This window comes from Melospiza melodia, chromosome 24 (assembly GCF_035770615.1).
Source record: "Melospiza melodia melodia isolate bMelMel2 chromosome 24, bMelMel2.pri, whole genome shotgun sequence".
Lineage (NCBI taxonomy): Eukaryota > Metazoa > Chordata > Aves > Passeriformes > Passerellidae > Melospiza > Melospiza melodia.
In genome coordinates, this window is record NC_086217.1 from 10,110,972 (window position 1) to 10,129,903 (window position 18,932).

Below are 18,932 nucleotides of genomic sequence, written 5' to 3' on the forward strand. Positions count from 1 at the left end.
TTCTGGCACTGTTGCAGATGATGGCACACTGTTCAGCACTGGCAAAGAGAGATAGAAGATGAAGGGAAGGAATATGACATCTTCTGAGATGAAAGATGCTCCAAGAGATACTTGATTAAAAGTACTGAGTTACCCCTAAGCAGTTAATTCTCCTCCTAAAGTAAAATCATCTTGTGCCTTCCATGAGTTCCCATTTCTGAGTCCTGTCTCGCCAGCTCTGCTTCTTCTCTGCCACCTCCACATTTCATTAGCACCAAAAAATGGTTCCATCTTTGTCCCCAAGACCTTCTGAGAACTGGCTGTGGTGGGCCCTTTGATCTGACACCTTTCACTTCATTAACTCGGGGACTGAAGCCACACTTGCTGCAGATAACTTTGTTTGTGATGAGTTTTCACACCCACTGCAGTGATTCCCGGGTTATTTACATGGGGGCAAATAGGTCAGCCATAAATGTGGATGTGTATTCCTCCCAAGTGTAATGGTCTCATTAAATTGTGTCTAATTGTAATGCAGACCTGTTTGTGTCCTTGCTGAATGCAAGCAGGACCCCCACCAGTTGAAGATGTGCCTTTTTTAAAACTTGTTTTGAGTCTATTACATCAATTATTTAGCTTAGGCCCCAGCTATGAATAATTTAAAGAGCCTACAATTCTTACCAAGAAGAGTTGGATGTTTCCCAAGTCTCCTAATTTTTTTTCATTATAATCCAAGAGCTATTGTCTCTGATATTATCTCTCTGCTCCAGAGCAGTAATATTTTTATTGGTTTTGTTTTGTAGAGCCTGTGTACATTAAATTACATTTGGTTCTTGAACATTTCTGACACAGGGATAGTGATTCACCCCTAATATTAATAAAAATGAGTGTAGTACATTTGGCTTTGTTGGAGAAAATCTAGCAAAACCAGAAATGTGGTGCCAAAAGATCAAGTAAAAGCAAAACATGATGCCAAAAGATCAAGAAGAAATGTATTTCACAGAGAGGAAATATTTTTAATGTATATTAGCACAAAGAATGAAGATTATTTAATCTGTTTTGATAGTGCCTTTCCACAAATGCTTTTAAAAGCAGTTTCCTCTGTAGTGTGTCCCTTTTTGCACTGCTCCTTCTCATTCCTGCAAAGAAAAAGTGGAATGATGGTGGACCAGGAACATGGTGACAGGAATTGCATCATCCCTCAGGGGAGCCATTTGGAAGAGTCTTCAATCAACAGAGCCAAAGATGAAGAAGAAGATGGTAGAATCATCTCAGGGATAGTTCACTCAAATAGGACTAAACAGAATTTATGGCACTCTCCCTACTGGAGATGTTTCAAAGCGAGAGCTGCAGTTATTCACAGAGTTACACTGCTCCTATCTCCTTTAAATAAAAATAAAAACTCTGAAAAAACAATCCAGAAAACAACAAATCAGATTTCTGCTCATCAGCTGTATTCATAAATCTGGTTCCAGAGTTAGGAGCCAGGAGAAGTTGGTATAACTGTCACTGTGGGGAAAAAAATGTGCACCCATGAGCAACAGGCTCACTTTTTAATATCTTCATTAATGTCTGCAGGGAGGTCAAGCACCTTTATTTGCATTCACAAACAGCACCACAGGCTCAAAAATGAAAATGATTGAAGCAATGCTGCTAAGAAATGAGAACCAGACAAGAGCTAAATGATAAATGATGACAAAATACGGAATTAAAAAGATGGCTTTCATCAGGGCAAGGACTGATGTGATTAAAATTAAAGCTCAATCATGTGGCCCATCTTTGAGCACACTTCACTCATGCCCTGTCATATCAATGATAGCTGGGTAGTTGTTGGAGAAGTTTGCCTGGGTTTTTTAGGGTTTAGTGGGTTTTTAACCAACTGGAATTCATCTGAAATGTCTGTTGAGGAACATTCACAGGTGGGGTTTTTTGTTGTCTCTGTCTCCTCTTTCTTTTCCAAGAGTGTGCCCAAACACCGCTCCCCGTTCTGCAGCACCTGGGCACACGCTGCCTCTTCTCCATCCCAGAACTTCCAGGTTTTATCCTCCAGATCAAGACTCACAAAGTCCTGGGCATGGTGGATAAGGTGAATGCTGAGGTTTTGCCAGTGGCAGAACAACTGTTTTAATTATTTTTTCAATCACTTCCCGAGCCTTTCTTCACTCTCCAAACAACCTGTAACACACCAGCTTTATCTTGTAATACACAATTGCTTATTATTTCAGCTTTATTAAATAGTTTTAAAAGCCCAATTGAATCATTACCTCATGCTCTCCCTTTTTTGCCCAATACCTTGTGTCTTGGAAAAGGCTGATTGCTTGTAGGTCCAGTTTTATCTAATTTATTGATCTAATTTTATTTATCCTGGCATTCCTGGGTACTTGGTAATATTTGGAAAACATTGGCTGTTTTCCAGTGTGGTGCTGACTGTAACATGAGATTACTGGTGTGTTGTTTTTTTGGTTTTTTTTTTGTTTTTTTATTTTTTTTCAATTAATTCTTAGATTTGTTGAGGATTCTGGAGTGAGGTTCCTGGTCAGGTGTGACAGGAAGGATTCCCTGCTCCTGGATCCCAGTCCCTGCTGGTTTCACTGGGGCTCCTCTGTGGTTTTGGTTGTGCAAACAGCAGGAACTGGAGTTTGTTCCTTGGAATAAGAAGTAGAAAATCCTCCTGTATCCATCAGATCCACATTCTTACTTTGTTTGGAAGTTTCTGGGGTGATCTTTGTGCGTCCTTTGCACAAAAACTTTCTCAAGTCCCCCAAACCCCAGAGTCAGCACAAGGTTCCCCATGGAATGTGGGCATCACATCCCTGCTTAGGTCAGCACAACAAAAAAAAAAAACCAGATTTCAAAATAGCTTTGTTTAGGAAAAATGCTCAGTGATCAAAACCAAATTAATGTAAAATGTAATAATTGTGTTTTTAAATATGGCACATTTTGAAGACATTGTTTACACTCATTTGCTCTTTCTTCATATCATTATAATAGAGAAAAGCTGCAGGTGGCTTTTTTCTTCTTCTTCTTTTTGGAGAAGGAGTGTTTGGGAAATAGGGAAGGGGTAAAGCAATGTTATTAGTCCTTCAGAGTCATTAATATGAAGAAAGAAAAGTGCTCCAAAATGACTTGCTTACAGCTGCAGAACGTGTCATGGAGTAAAACCCACCTTCATTAAATGGGTGAGAAAGAATTCTAATTGTTTTGAAGTTCTTATGATCAGTCTGTATGTGCTTCATTGTAACATGATACTAAAGTGCCTCAATTATGATTTGTATATTTTGGTGCCAGAAGGGTTTTTTTCTTATGCTGAATTATTAAGTTCTGTCAGCTGCTGGGCTGTCATATAGAGATACAGTAAATCACATTATATTTTGTCATGGATTACACAGAGCAATAAATTTGGGGAGAGAGATCAAAGTAGTTTCACAATCACATCTGAGTGTAGGAGGGGTGTTTAACTTGTAGAAAATCTGATTTAGGTGAAACTGTTGAAGTTCTTGTGTGAATTTGAAATGAATTTAAATGTTTGCTTGAAAATGAATGAGGTACAAATCCCCAAAAGAGTTCTCCTGTATTTAGTTCAGAGGAGTTAATTCTGACCTACAGCTGCAGGACAGAGAACAGATAAATAATTAAACATTGGGAATGTTAAGAGTCTTGCAATGCCTTATTTATGTTTTTAATTGCTTTGATGATGGAGCAATATATTCCATTTTCTTTTTAATTGGCCTTTGCTGGACTTGGGAAGTTTCTCCTCGGCTCGGTGACGCGCTCTGGCTCCGGGAAGTTGTCTGTCTTTTGGGGAAGCTTTGTCATATTTAAAATACAAAAATTAATCCAACATAATCTTGCTAAGGAGCACTGATGGCCTCAGATCACAGATTTGTTGGGGGATATGGTTGTATTTTCAGTGTCTGTCGTTCCAACTGTAGAAGCTTAACTCTTGTCTAATGATGTAACTTCAAAGCACTGAGTTAACTTTGTGATACCAAGTTAATTCAGGGGTACAGTTTGTCCTTTGTTCCCACTTTTTCTTCTATTTAATAGCAAAGATTCTGTCTTAAAATGATACATACATAGAATGTTTTTCTACTCGTTGTCTTCTTAATAAATGCTTGTTCTTGCCACAAAATTCAACTTTAGACAATGCAAAATCTAAAGACTTCATTCTTATCCCTTTATAATTCTTTCAGGAGCCTTAAAGTCTCTCCTTGGCAAAAATCAAGGTGTGCGAATTTAGCAGATGAATAATGATAAAGTGCCTGGGTCTCAGAAATCTCCAATTTCAGAAAGAATCAAGTTTTGTAAAGCTCAGATTAAATAGTCTTTAACTGAGTCAAGTCATGGATCAGTGTCACATCTTGGGGCTGTTGCTTTCTGTGCATGGAGGAAGCTTTAGCTTTGATTTGACGTGTAACATCTTCAAAGGTGTTTCCCAGCCTGTCCCCTCGTGGTTTGGCTGGGGGTACCAGAAATGGCTTTGCCTGAGTGATTCTGGAAACTTCTTCATGTTGGAGTTTTCTTTGTTCAAACTCTGAAAAAGAACATGCCAGCACTTTTTATGTAACATCTTAAACTCAGTTTAAATAACCATCTTTGTTTGGTTGGATGGAACGGGAGAAAAGAGGAAATATTAAAATGGTAATCCAGGAATGTGATTTAGGAACTCTGAAGTGGAGAGGGTTGCAGTCTCCCCATCTTCACCAGGTTTACCCAATCTTGTTTGAATGTGAAGCTGTGGGAAGAATTGTGCCATAAATACAAAACCTGACCCCAAAGTTGGTGAAATGGGAAGATGATGAGAAATCTCAACCCCAGCTGCCCAGTGTGACGGATGGCAGATGAGAACAGTGACATCTGTGATGATCATTTGAATCCCTTCATTTGCAGGAACCTCTGGCACCACAAAACACCACACTGATTTCACCAAGAGATGACTGATGAGTGTAAATCACACAAAAATCAGCCACCTTTGCCTGTGCTGTCCATGACCCCAGCCCAGAGCTTATCACACCCAGCAATCTTTTGGTAAAATGCCCCAGAACCTCAGATTAAACCCTGTCCCAGCCTCAGATTAAACCACAATTCCCTGCCAGCCCTCTGAGTGCCTGATGCACTCACCAGTGTTGTCCTCTGTAAAGGGTAGTTCAAGCATTAAACAATTGCATGTGGCAAACCCAGGCTGTTAATCTGATTTTAAATCCTTGTCTTGTATGCAAGGCTGGTATTTCAGACCAGTCTGTGTGAAATAATGTGCCTGGCTGACAGCAGTATTGACTGAAATCAGCATTAGTGATGCTGGGGAATATTTAGATGCCTATTAATTCCATTTAGATGAAGGTAATAATTAGTTGTGTCCTGGTGCAAGGCTGGTGTGACCTGGGCATCAGCTGGAGTCCCACAGAAGAATTTGTGGGTGAGTTCAAAATGCCTGTATTAAATCCCTCTGCATAATTTCAGAATTATTAGAAATGCTCTGTTGGTTTAAATGAGAAATCTGGAATTTGGAGGTTTCCTAAGGCACAGTTTGCAGAAGCAGTTTCTCAGTGGGCCCCCATTGAGCCCAGAACTGCAACGTGCTGCAGAAAGGCAAATTCTCTGTGCAGGTACTGTCAAAGGCATTTCTATTCATTCTTGGGTTTTTCCCAATGAAAAGTACTTCACACATGAATGAGAGAGTTTTTTTTCTCCTAAAGATGTATGTTTAATGAATAAAAAAATAAAAAGGAAAAGATTTGTAGACCTCCAAAAGTGAAAATGTAAAATAGAATATTAATAGGATTTTGGGATTTCTATCATTCATTTTCAAAACCCTTGAAGTCATTTGGTACTTGACTAATTATTCTGTTAACATCATTTTGGGTATTCAACTATTTTTAATGGTCTTTTGGGTGGCTCAGATTACATATTTGAGCTGTGTGTGCTATTTTCACTGCTGAACAGAGATCCAGCTTTCATTTCTGTCTGGTTGGTGGGGAGAGCAGGAGAAAGAGCAGGAGTTTGGTGTAGGAAGTCACCCCCTGTCAGTGTTAGAGGCACATAAGGAAAATGCATGTTTGAGGCTTTGAGTCAAAATGGAATTTTTATGTACAATCAGATGAACTTTAAAGGTGATCTGCTGATCTCTGAAGTTTAAACAGATATTGTACAGAGAGTTTTAACATACTTAATAACAAAGATTGCCACCATTAGCCATTCTGAAGGTCATTTTCTCCTGACATCTATCAAATTACACAATCTTGAATTTTGGTACAAAGCATAATGCTGTCAAACTTAAAATAGAAATATTCCAGAATGTGGAGTGGTGTGTTGTTTTTTGAGGTAAATGGGCCCCATTTACATTAGTTCTTTGATGTTAAATTCCTTGCTGCACATCAGAGAACAGTTGCTTCTTCCCTGGAGCAAGTTTTCTTTCTTCTTCTTCCCCCACCCTTTGATTTTTTTTTCCTCCTTTTTTTTTTTTCTTCTTCTTTTTTTTTTTTTTTAAGTTTGCTTACACTTTTATCTAACTAATTATGGAGGATCAGCTTATGGATGGCCACTTTTAGCTAGTTGCAGGCATTTTGAAAAATGATTCTTTCATAGCTGCTGCCCTAAACAGAAAAAGTTCTTTAATCTGCTGCTTCTCTATCAGTGATTATGGTGTTGTGTGTGTGTATATATATATATATATATAAAAATCTAGTTATGAGAGCTCTTTCCAAAGCTGGAAGATAGAGAAATATGGAATTATTCAGGTTGGAAAAGACTTCTAAGGTCATGGAGTCCAACCAAAAACCCAACACTGCCAAACTCATAATTAAATTCTGATGGTTGGGGTTGGAAGGGACCTTAAAGCTCACCCAGTGCCACCCCACAGGGAAGGATTTTCCCCCAATACCTTACCCAATGCACAGATTTAGGGTAGGACACAGTGTGCTTTTGTGGTGTGGTCCTGTCATAGATCCTGGGCTCTTTTACTGATGCTGTTCTGTTCCATGAGAGGAGAAAGTGAAAATGGGAAGAGCATCCATTAATTCAGACACCACATCTGGATATAATTTAAATAATAATTTAATTATTTAGATTTTTTGTTTTAATTTTTAATTTGTTTTGTTTTGATTTTTTTTTTGTTTTAATTTTTACATGAAATGTTTTGTTGAAGTCCATGCAGTTTTGCTCAGCAACCACAATATGATGCTTTAAGTCTTGTTAAAGAATCACAGTTGGTTTTTAAAACCAATTAACTGCAGCAAGGGCATAATCTTTTTAATGCAGAAGTCCTCTGTAATATAAAATAACTGCATGTAAAATCACCATAATCAGCTAATTTTAGCTAAAATATGTATTAACTGTGTGAAACTAAACAGGAGCTCGTTTTTGAATCAGTGGAATTCCTCTGCTGCTTATCCAATTTAAATCTTTTTCATTACAAAAATGGACATTCCAATTGATATTTCTGACAAGCTTCTGCCAAGTGGGAATTTCAGCAGCCACCTCTCACACACGGAAAACTGGTTTCAGACCATTAACTCTATTTGCAGTGCTGCCCATTGCTATAAAAAAGAGCTTGACTTTAATGAACACTGGCTGACCCTCCAAATGTTCACCTTCCACTTGGATTCTTATTCATTATGTTTCTGAAATAGCAGCTAACCTGAAAGGGAGGGAATGCCCTTAAAATAATTCAGAAACAGCTCGTGCTTGCTCCAGCACGTGCACCCAGCAGCCAGCTGGAACAGAAGGAGCCCAGGAAACTTCTGTGTGTGTGCACCAGGCCAGTGTGAACCTTCTCATTTACCGAGATAAATTTGGTATAAATCCCTCCTGATGTTCCCTGTGCACAGCTCTGTGTGTATTTACTCATTCCTTAAAACAAAAAAGAGTAAAAAGGCATTTTCTGTGCGTAGCAGTGCCCCAGGGAAGGTGGTTTGTGTCTCCCTTGGTTGCAAAGCAACAGCCTGTAAAAAGAGGTGCTAAATTAGTTTTAGTTGCAGGTTTTGAGAAAGGAGAAGCTTCGTGTTTCTGCAGTTAAAATATGGCAGTGGAACAGAGAGTGCCCAGGCAGCCCCGCGAGTTGGACCTTTTCAGTGCTGTAAATTGTGGTCTGTGCCTTCATCAGAGCTGCTGGTGTGTGGTTGGTGATGCTGCAAGAGCTGCTGGGTGTTACAGACCTCAGGGGAAAGCTGAAGTCAGCAGGAGCCACAGGATTATGGACTGGTTTGGGTTGGAGGGGACCTTAAAGCCCATCCCACTCCACCCCTGCCGTGTTCAGGGACACTTCCACTGTCCCAGGTGCTCCAGCCCCAGTGTCCAGCCTGGCCCTGGGCACTGCCAGGGATCCAGGGGCAGCCACAGCTGCTCTGGGCACCTGTGCCAGGGAAAAATTCCTTCCCAATGTCCCATCCAGCCCTGCCCTCCATCAGTGGGAAGCCATTCCCCTGTTCCTGTCACTGCATGCCCTTGTGAGAAGTCCCTTTCCAGAATTCCTGTGAGACCCTTTGGGGTACTGGCAGGGACTGTCCATAGTGCCACATACTGTGTTTTGTGCCACGGGGCCAATATAACCAGTTTTAGTCAACCAGAGCCCACAGAGCTGTGCTTGTGCTGTCTCCAGGGGAAGCTTTGGGAACTCAGTACCTCTGAAATTCAGACGCCTCAAATGTTTGGGACTGGAAGAAAATGCAAGAATTTATGGTTTGTTGGCGACTGGGAGACAAAACTTGTAAATATTTTGCTAGCTGGAAGTTGTTAAAGGCATTATAAAATAAAATGTTGCAATTCCTTTTTAGTAAACTGGTAGGATATCCATTCTTTGCCTTTAGTTAGGAACAAAAGAATAAAACAATAATGAAATTCAGAGTATCTTTCTTTTGGATCACCTCTGTCCTGCCTCTCAGAGGTCAGCCCGATTCTACTCAGTGTGAACAAACAAATTCTAATTTGTTTATGGAACTCATGAGTGGTTCTTTATTATTTATTGGGATTTCATCTGTGGGTTCAGGAGGTTATAAAGCTGCTTCTATGAAAGATGAGGACTTTTACCCCAGGCAAGTTGAGCGAGAGCAGCTGTAACGTGATCTGTGCAGGGCCTTGCTGACGAGTCCCTCTCCCTTTCTGGGACTAATAGTAATTTATGCTATTGCTGTAATTTATTTTTTTACTTTTTTTCTCTAAAGATAAACTGGCAGTTTCAGTCACTTTATGACATGCAGTGGTGGTAAAACATCATCTGAAACTAGGCTGCAGTACAATGGAACGAGTGTTAACGTGGGTCAGCCTGAGTACAAGGAGAAACGGAGCATGGACAGATCTCCCTGGGATAGCTGGGGCTGTGTCACCACTCCTTTTATTTATGCACCCCCACCATGGGCCCTTACAGTATTTGTGGTTCACTTTTGAGTGATAAACGGAGAAAAAGTGAAATTTAATTTGTCTGGTGCTCCGGAATTCTTCTAGATGCTGGTTCAAGCCAATGTGTATTGCCAATATCTCTGTTTATAACAAAACCAAGCCATAATGTCATCTCAAAAATTATGCACAAATTTGATAATTGGTTTTGCCAACTTTTTTAGTAGATTCCTTAGCGCCAACAAACAGATGGAGACATCCATATGTTTCATAATTTTGGAATTTGGAGGGATTGAGGATCTGAAATTGCAATTTCATGTAAAGTTTGGGATTACTTTGAACTGGCTGTAATATTCTTAGGCTGAGCTGCACCTTACAGAGCTGCCCGGATTGCCGAGGATGATTCCAGCCCTACCATGACGATCCGCGGCTCTAAGCTCCTCGATTTATAGCCCAGCAAAATCAATAAGGCTCTTTGCCTGCCTGAAATCCCTGCAGTCTGCAGAAATGGAGCCTGAGCTGGATCCACGCAGGGTTCAGAGGCTTTGGGGGCCCCTGTGGGGATTTTTGGTCCCCCCAAAGAGGGGCTGGCGGGAGCCGGCGTTTGGCGCTGGATGCGGTGCCGTAAAACCAAGGACGACAGATCAAAGGTTTGAGCAGGAGGTCAGATAGGTTTTGAAAACTTAATCAGCTTAAATTTGCTTCAGAACTCAGCTGTGTGATGTTCTGTCCCCCCTAAGAAAATATTTGTCTTAGACACCTGTCCTCAAGTTTGAGAGCCAGGGAGGCGAGAGCGCCGAGCAGTTCACCTGAGGACAGCGTGGTGGGGCTGGACAGGGCTGGTTTCTGCAAGAAAAACACAAATCAGGTTCCTCTCCTGAAATGAAATTGCATTTATTTTGTTATTATCAAATTATTTCTGAAATTAAATTATTTAAGGAGGGAAAAAACCCTGAAGGGGTATTTTTCCTAAAGTTATAGAAATATTTGCTGGTTTGATTGTGATTTGACCAAGCAGCCTTGTTTTATTCTTTATTCTTGTTTATTCTTATTCTTCTTTTTTCTTATTATTATTTATTCCTTATCCTTGTTTTATTCTTTATTTATATAAGCCAGTTTGGTTTATTATTTAGCTTTGAGTTGTGAAAAAAGAAGCTGGGGTAAGGAAAGAGCTGTGTGTCCATGCTGCATCTTGGGTGGATTTTCAGTGTAATTCCCACCTTTCAGTGTAATTCCCTAGGAAGGGATGAGCAATGGGACAAAGGACAGTTGCAGACACAGATCTAGAGCTGAAGCTGTGTCCCCCATGTCACATTGCCTGGGATTTTCTCTTCATTTTCCCCCCTCTGCTCAGAAACAAATTCATCCTGATAAACTCGTTTACGTGTGTTGCCTCCTTCCCCTGCCCCACGCACACGCTCTCATTCTCTCCTTTTTTTTTTTCCCTTTTTTTTTTAATCCTCAGAACCCTTTATGTTTTTCTAATAATTGGCAGCAGAGGTACGATTTCTCCCCTCTCTCAAGCGATGAATAGTTGGCCCGAGATCAAAGGCCAGCGCTGGCGGTTTGCTGGCTGCCACAGAAGGGCGTCGGGGCTGGCGCGGGGCCGGCGCGCGGTGATGGGCACGAGGAGGAGGAGGAGGTGCCAGGGTGGCAAAGTGTCCGTGCACGTCCTGTGTGTGAGCTAACGGGGCTCTCCTCTGTGTGTGTTCCAGGCCAACAGGCGGCTGAAGCAGGCGGAGGAGGAGTTCACCCTCAAACTGGCCAGGTCCACGCAGGTAGGTGGCTGGGAGCTCAGGTGAACCTGCTCCGCCTGGGAGCTCGGTGAAAAGTTGAGTTGACAGCCAAGAGAAGTCATATCCCGTTGCTAAAAATCAAACATCCAGTGTCTTCTTGTGGATTTTGACTGAAAAACTGTGGCAGACATCTTTTTATGGAAATCCTTTCTTTGGAGGATTTTTTTCCCTCCTGAGAAGCTGAGAGGCCTCAGAGACAAAATGTAAACAATGGTTACCTGTCACAGCGGGAAGCAAGGGTTGCAGGATGAAGAAAGATACGAGAATGTTGACCTCATGTTCAGAAGGCTTGATTTATTATTTTATGATATATATTACATTATTACTATACCACAAAGAATAGAAGGAAAAGTTCTCAGAAGGCTAGCTAAGCTAAGAATAGAAAAGGAATGAATAACAAAGGTCTGTGTCTCAGCAGAGAGTGAGACCCAGCTCTGCTGTGAGTGGTCAGTAAATCCAAACATCCACCCGAGACCAATCACGGATCCACCTGTTGCATTCCACAGCAGCATACAACCATTGTTTACATTTTGTTGCTGAGGCCACAGCTGCTCAGAAGGGAGAAAAATCCTAAAGAAAGGGTTTTTATGAAAAGATGTCGGTGACAATTATCTGTGGCCATAGAATGCAACAGGTGGATCCGTGATTGGCCTCATGTGGATGTTTAGAATTAGTGACCACTCATGGCAGAGCTGGCTCTTTCTCTCTGTCCGAGCCACAGACCTTTGTTAACATTCTTTTCTATTCTTAGCTACCCTTCTGAAATGAAACTTTTCCTTCTATTCTTTAGGATAGTTATAATGTAATATATATCATAGAATAATAAATCAAGCCTTCTGAACATAGAGTCAACATTTTCGTCTCTTCCCTCATCCTGAAAACCCCTGTGACAACTGTCACAAAAAATACAGAACATTAAGCTGGAAAATAGAGGTGGGGTTTTTGAGTTCTGAATTTTGTCTTTTTCGTCTCCATCATCATTTCCTAAGGACCCCAGAGGACCAAATCCTCCTTCAGCCAGTGGGAAGGAAAGTGAGGTGCTCCATCACATCTCATAGAATCATTGCACAGCCAGCACTTGAATTTCTGTTAAAGGTGGTGTCACCCAAGGTTTCTTCATCTTTATCATTGATCCCCACCAGTTCTGCATTTCTGCCCAAAACAGCACCTTGAGGAATATCAGTGTCCTGGAAGCAGACTGGTTTTGACTTGAGTTTTTGCTCTTCAGAGAACTCAAAAGATGAAATGAGTGTTGAATTTACATATATGCTTAAAAATGGTAAGGCTGGATGGTTTTTACATCAGCTTTCAGTTTGACTGACAGGTAATACTGAATTGTGAAAAATGATGGAGATGCAACCAGAAGTTAAGCTTTTAATAAGAAAAAAATTGCCACAAGGATTTGCGTGGAGGTGTCATTCTCCTCATTGCTCCCAGCCATAGCAGAGTGCTTGCCTTGCACTGCAAAGTGTGTTTGCAGCCAGCAGTCCAATAATAGCATTTTAAAATCAATAAAAACACTACAAGGAAGGGTTTAGCAGCCTCTAATCTAGACAGAAATGAGACAATTACAAGAAACTACAAACTTTACTGTTTTACCAACACTTCAAAATATTTAAAACTCTTGATTTCAGCTTTTCATCTCCTTTGAGTCTTATTCTCTGTAACACTTGTCCAAAATTATGACTCAATTGTGACATTTATTGGCTGTCACTTTTTCACACTGCTTTATCCGAATCTTTGGTAAATATGTCTCATATTCTATTTCTAAAATCTAACCTGTATTTTTACACATTCATTTGCATACAGAGAGGTTGCAGGGTCTCCATCCTTGGAGACACTTAAAACCTGATTGGGTTGATCCTGAACAACCAGCTCTGGGTGATAATTCCTTAAACTGGTCCATTCCACCCTCACCAATTCCACAATTCTGTGGTAAATCAGAGATAATGTTCTCTGTTCTAAATGCCCTGCCAGTGATTTTATATTAGTAACTTTTGGGAACCTTATTTATAAAGAAAGAAAGAAAGACACAACAAAAAAGGCTTCTTTTTTTTTTTATCTTTCCATCTGAACCTGAAAAGCAGGAAATGGTTAAAGCTCAAAAAGTAACATTTAATCCACATCAGACCTGCAGGAAGAGATCCCTTCCATTGCTGCCTCTATTTTACCTTTTGTCATTGTCACCCACATGTGAGTGGAATCAAGGCAGCCTCTCCATGCCAGACACAATCCAATGTCAACACAAAAATGGTTCTTGGTCCATTTGTTAAAGACAGTTGGAATAATTGAAGCATTTCTGAATTTTTAACTAAGGGATGAGGGAAATTGCTTTAATTGTTGCACAGGAACGTGTAGGTAGTGTAGGGCAAGGTAAGAACTTTTTAACCTAAATGTCATAATAAATTTTGTCAGACTGACCCAATTTATTATGTCATATATATAATATTTACTGGCCTGCAGAGCAGTCTCAGGGTTTGGGGACATGTTTTGTATTAAGGTGGCTTTGCTGTAGCTGGGGCATTTCACTGGCAAGAGCTGGGCCCAGCTCCTCAGCACTTTCCTCAACACATCCATCATCTGTCAGGGCTGTTTGGCTCAATAAAACCATTTCACTCTGATGTCTGAATTTCTTTACTTGTGTGGGTTTAAATCAAATCCCCCAAGTTCCTTGGACACGCTTGGCTTTGGGTTTTTCTGTTTTTTTTTTTTTGTAGCTCACTGTTAATAATTGGTGGATTGCAACTTTTCTTGTGGTCGCCTTGCTGACAACATCTGTCCAATCTTTCTCTCTGTGGCCTCTTGGAACATTCACTTTTAACACCCACACAGAGAAGATATTTCAAGAAATTTCCTCTGAAGTTTATACAAAGTAAATAGAAATTTTTGCTCTGAAAAGTACTGCACAAAGCAGATCTTTCTTCATCAATTTCTGCTGAAATTTCCTTGCTTGGATTTCAGAACTCCTGTGCTAGACCAGGCTCTCAACCCAGTAAAAGCTTTAAATCTCAGGTTTGTGTTATACTGAGGAGTTGGCTGCTTTGTTTTCTTTTTAAAATGACAAAATGAGACGTACTCAAAATGCTGTAGTTTTGCATGAGGTCAAGTTGTTATCTTAATAATTTACATAATCCGTTGCTTTCTTCTGCTTTCTCCTGTGCATTACACACCTGGTAAAACCACATTTCTGCAAATTGTCTGTCTTCTAAACAATTACCTGAACTGCAAACCCAGAGACACTGCTTAATCCTGGCTACAGAGTTGCACCCTATCAGATAATCTCTAAACTTTGGCATATTGGTCTCAAAACCCCTTCTTTTTGATGGGTATTATCTTTTGAAATATGTATTTCAAATACAAAGGTAGGTTTTACACATAATCTGGGTTACTTCCTGGGCTTTTCAAGTAGACAAAGAGAAATAATTTTACTACAAAGTTTTAATCAGGCTTTTCCCCCTTTTCCAGTGATTTCAGTGCCTTCATTTGTAGCACAGTTCTTCTTATACTAGTCCTGGCCTATTATTAGGTTTTTAAACTTATTTTTTTCCTAAATAACAATGTAATTAACATAGATAAATTTTTCTTTGCCAATGGGGAAGTCTAGCAAAGTCTAAGCACTCTGGTAGTCTCTCCCTGAACTGCCTGTGTGCTAAAGTGCTTTTAGAATTATTCTATAATATGCTGCTAGAGCAGCTTAACCTTGAGCTTGAATATATACATTAAAGTCAGTGACTCTCCCACATGTCTGAGTGCTTTGCTGGGTGATGACATGTCAGTTTAAAATTCTGTAAATATGCCTAAAGGATCAGGGTTAGTTATGACTTTCCCCAGTGATGAAAAAGGTAAAACAAATACAATTCAACAGATGACGAGTGAATCACCTAAAAGGTCTGGACGTGCAGTCAGGTCCTCACTGTATTGCTCAGCAAAATCTGCTCCTTTCAGCAGCTCAGAAATGTCACTGTCAGGTTTGCATTTCAGCCCAGAGTGTGAACGTGGGTGTTTTTGTTCTCAGCAGTATCAAGGTGTAAAATACCCCCCTGGAAAAGGAGCAGCAGCCCCCCAGTGTAAACTCACAGGCATGGAAGACATGGGACAGGCTCCACAGACGTGCCTTGTTCTCATGAGTAAATATTTTGTAATGTCACAGTGGAAAACACTTCCAAATATTTTGTGTCCAGCGATTCTTGTCATTTCCAGCCTTGCTCTGCTCCTTTTCTCTGCCCGGAGCTCCATGCCCTGCTGGAGCGCAGCGCGCTAATTTCAAACACCCAGCTCACGCAGCAGAGCTTCCCATTGCCATGTTTATATTAAAAAAAAAATGCACAATATGTGTATTTTATTGAGGAGAGCTTTAACATGGCGCTTTCCTTTCAGGAGATAGCTGAGCTGAAGGCCACCATTTCCTTCCTGACCGAGGAGAGCAGCCAGCAGCAGCTCGCGGTGCAGCAGCGGCTCCAGGAAGCTGCGCAGAAGTTGGAGGATGAGAAGCAGCAGCTGATGACAGACAATGACAGAGCAATCAAGGTAATGTGGGCATTGCAGTGCTGCTGCTGCTGCCTGGCTGAGGGTAATTAAAAGTTCTGAATGCAGGGCTGGTTCCTGTCCACACAGAGCTCACCCAGACATCCCCAAAGCTTTGATGGAGCTGGTGACTCAGGCTCCCTCTCCTCTGGCTGATCCCATGCCTGCATTTGGCAAATCTAATCCATCCATGTCAGTCAAATACTTGAATCTTTCCTGTTCTCTTTCTTTTTGGACTGGCCCTGATGTTGTAGTGTGTTTCCAGCAGCTTTATGCTGTGCTTTCAGGGCTTGAAAGAGAGGAAAGGTGAAAAATAGGAGAGTGCGTTCACAAACCTTCCCAACTTTCATGTTTAAAGCTGCATTGAAGGAAAACTTGTCCTTGGTCTCCACTGAAAAATGTGCTGAATGTTAAAGGATTGAAGTATTTATCTGTAGTTTTATACGTATTTTATTGTAATTTTTCATACATATTTTGCTTCAGAATTCCATTCTTTGGCCTTTCTCATTGTTTTAAGGGACTGAATAGCCACGCTGTGTTCTTGCTGCTTTGACACCTTGACTCAAAGTGTCTGCAGAGAATTCCACCTGTAGAAGTGAGCAGAATTGGCTTTTAAACATTTTTTCTTCTCAGAGTAGTAAAGAGCAATGGGAAAATTTTGAAATTGTCATCTGGTCTTTTGACAACAAAAACAACTCATGAGAAGTTGTATAGAAAAAATTCCTTTTCCATTGTAAAGACATTCAATCATACCAAAGAATTACATTATTAAATGTAAAACCTCATGGAAAAATCAACTCCTACAGTTCATATATTTTTTTTGTGCCTAAAAGATACCATGGAAGTTTTTAAATGTTGGAAATCCATTGGATTATGGTGCAGTTAATACTGTCCTCTATATTGGAATGACTTGCACTAGGTTGTCATTACTGTCTCATCATCTGCAGAATGTTTTTCCTTTCTTTCATGGATTTTTAATTATCATTATTTTTTCTTAAGCAAAATGTCTGCCTTTATTTGTGTGCTTGTTGAGGAAAAAAAAATTCTTTCTGATCACTCTGTGAGAGGTGTAACAATAAAAATGTTGGCTCTAATCTCTTATGCAGGTAGAATCACCACAGGTAGGTTATTTTATCACCAGGCTCTGCAGAGGGAACACAGGTAAATCCCATTATTTTCAGGTACAGGTGAATTTTTACCACTCAGGAACATGAATTGTTTGTAGTTCACTTTTCCAGTGGCCCCCAAGATCTGCAAGAGCCCCGTGACAGTGGAACCATCTTCCACAGAGTCAGAAATGCACAATAATTCAAGTTATCATGGTGCCTGCTTGAGTTACATGTTGGAAAAACATGGTTCAGACTCTTAAGCAGCATTTTTCTTCTGGTGCAAACTCTACCCTTGAATTTCTGGATTCTCTTAAGTTCCAGGCAGTGGAATAATTCAGCTGTTGGCAACGCCAGTTTTTGAGCAGTAATGATTATAGGTGGCATGAAACCCTTCTGCGTGTAAATCTATTATAAACTTCATTTTGATGTTATTACTTCACAATGTAATGAAATCCATAAAAACCACAGGGAAATTGTGCACTGCATTTCTGAGCAGTGTCCCAGGGAGTTTTTAGTTTTTAGCACTGGTGCTGGGAGAAAGTTTTAAAAGATTTTGTCAACTTGGAGAAGAAATTGGAGGAGCTGTTTTGCTTGGAGTTCTTGATTTTTGTTTAGTATCATTAATACTGTACTTTTTAAAAAAAAATCTTCCTTTGAAACCACTGATTTAATGGAAATTTACTGAAATCCAGATACCCAGGCAGAAAATTCCTAGGAAGCTAAAATGCTGTGTGTACTTTTGGAAACAGAAAAAGGTGGTTTTAATATTTGATCACTTCGTATTTTTAAGAACCACACATATTTCTAGGCAAGCATATGCAGAAATACTTTGCTTTTTATTAGCCTGGGGCAAAAAAAAAAAAAGGATTTTTGGTGAAAATGTAATCTTGGATGTCCTGGAGATGGGGAACAACATCCAACCTAGGGTAAGCTGAAGACCTTGAGGGATGATTAAAGAAACTTTCTACAAACAAAGCAATTCTTAATGTAATGCAAGCCTTTGAGGAGACTCAGTGTAGTAAAATCTACTGAAAATACTATCATTAAAAAGCAGCCTTTGCTAAATATAACATTGATTTAAACTAACATTGAGGAACAGATTGCAATTTCCTCTCTTGGTATTGGGTGGCTTCCTGTAAGACCTTCCAATTATTATTTCCTTTCAAAGAGAGAAATACATTTTTACAGAAACCAACTGGCTCTCAGAGAAGTTTTGGATGTAGGCAGTAAAGTGATATCCAGATGTGGATGCCATAATACATGATTTTGATGTTAATTCAAATTCCTGACTCTCTTTGCTAGTAAAAGATTTCTGATTTGTTATTATTGCACAATTGCATCCATCTCCTTCCACTCAGTATTTCTTAAGGTAGTATCTTAAATATTAGTCAAAAATATATTTGGATCTTTTAAGATCCAGTATATCTAAATATATAATAGATATATTGGAAATATAATAATGGATCTATTAGATATATATCAATATGATCTATTGGATCAATATATCAATTGGATATATTGGGTATATAATAATGGATGCAATATAATGGATATATATTGGATATATTGGATATATAATAATGGATCTATTGGATATATACCAATATGATCTATTGGATCAATATATCAATTGGATATATTGGATATATAATAATGGATCCAATATAATGGATATATTGGATATATAGTAATGGATGCAATATAACGGATATATTGGATATATTGGATATATAATAATGGATCTTTTAAGAACCTCCTGTTTCTTTTGACAGCCAAAAAACCCAATTAGAACCAGGCTTTTTGCCTTCAGGTGGCCTCAGTTTGGGGCAGTTTGAGACAAATGCTTGAAGGCCTTGGTGCTCTGTGTTAGGTCTGGCTAAGGGCAGGTTGCACTTATCACCACACATAAAATCAGGATAAACCTTTGGCTCTCACATTCCCCTCTTGTGGCTCAGGATGATAACAAAAACTTGTTTTTAATTTTATTTTAAATTTTTGACATTATGTTTCTTACATCTTCGTAGCGATCCACCCACAGCAGCCTGGAGCTTGGTAATTCCAACAGTCAGAGCATTTACCAAACTCCTCTGCTGCTTTTCTTGTTCTGGGCAGAACAAGAACTTGGTGGCATCATAAAGATACCTTGAGGTTATTTATGAAATCCCAGCATTGGCTGTTTAGGCTTAGTTGTTCAGTT

At 39.8% G+C, this 18,932-nt stretch overlaps 1 protein-coding gene across 6 annotated transcripts in view; it reads left to right on the forward strand.

Annotated features, from left to right (window-relative positions):
- The window catches only part of CEP112 (centrosomal protein 112), a 164,234-nt gene that overhangs the window by 107,437 nt on the left and 37,865 nt on the right, over positions 1-18,932 (forward strand). For 5 of the 6 annotated variants that reach the window (XM_063175710.1, XM_063175709.1, XM_063175712.1 and 2 more), the window contains 2 exons: positions 11,022-11,084; positions 15,480-15,629. In XM_063175710.1, the coding sequence (XP_063031780.1) occupies positions 11,022-11,084; positions 15,480-15,629 (213 nt within the window). Of the gene's footprint in view, positions 1-17; positions 541-11,021; positions 11,085-15,479; positions 15,630-18,932 lie in introns of those variants that run through there. The other variant, XM_063175715.1, reaches the window with a different exon arrangement.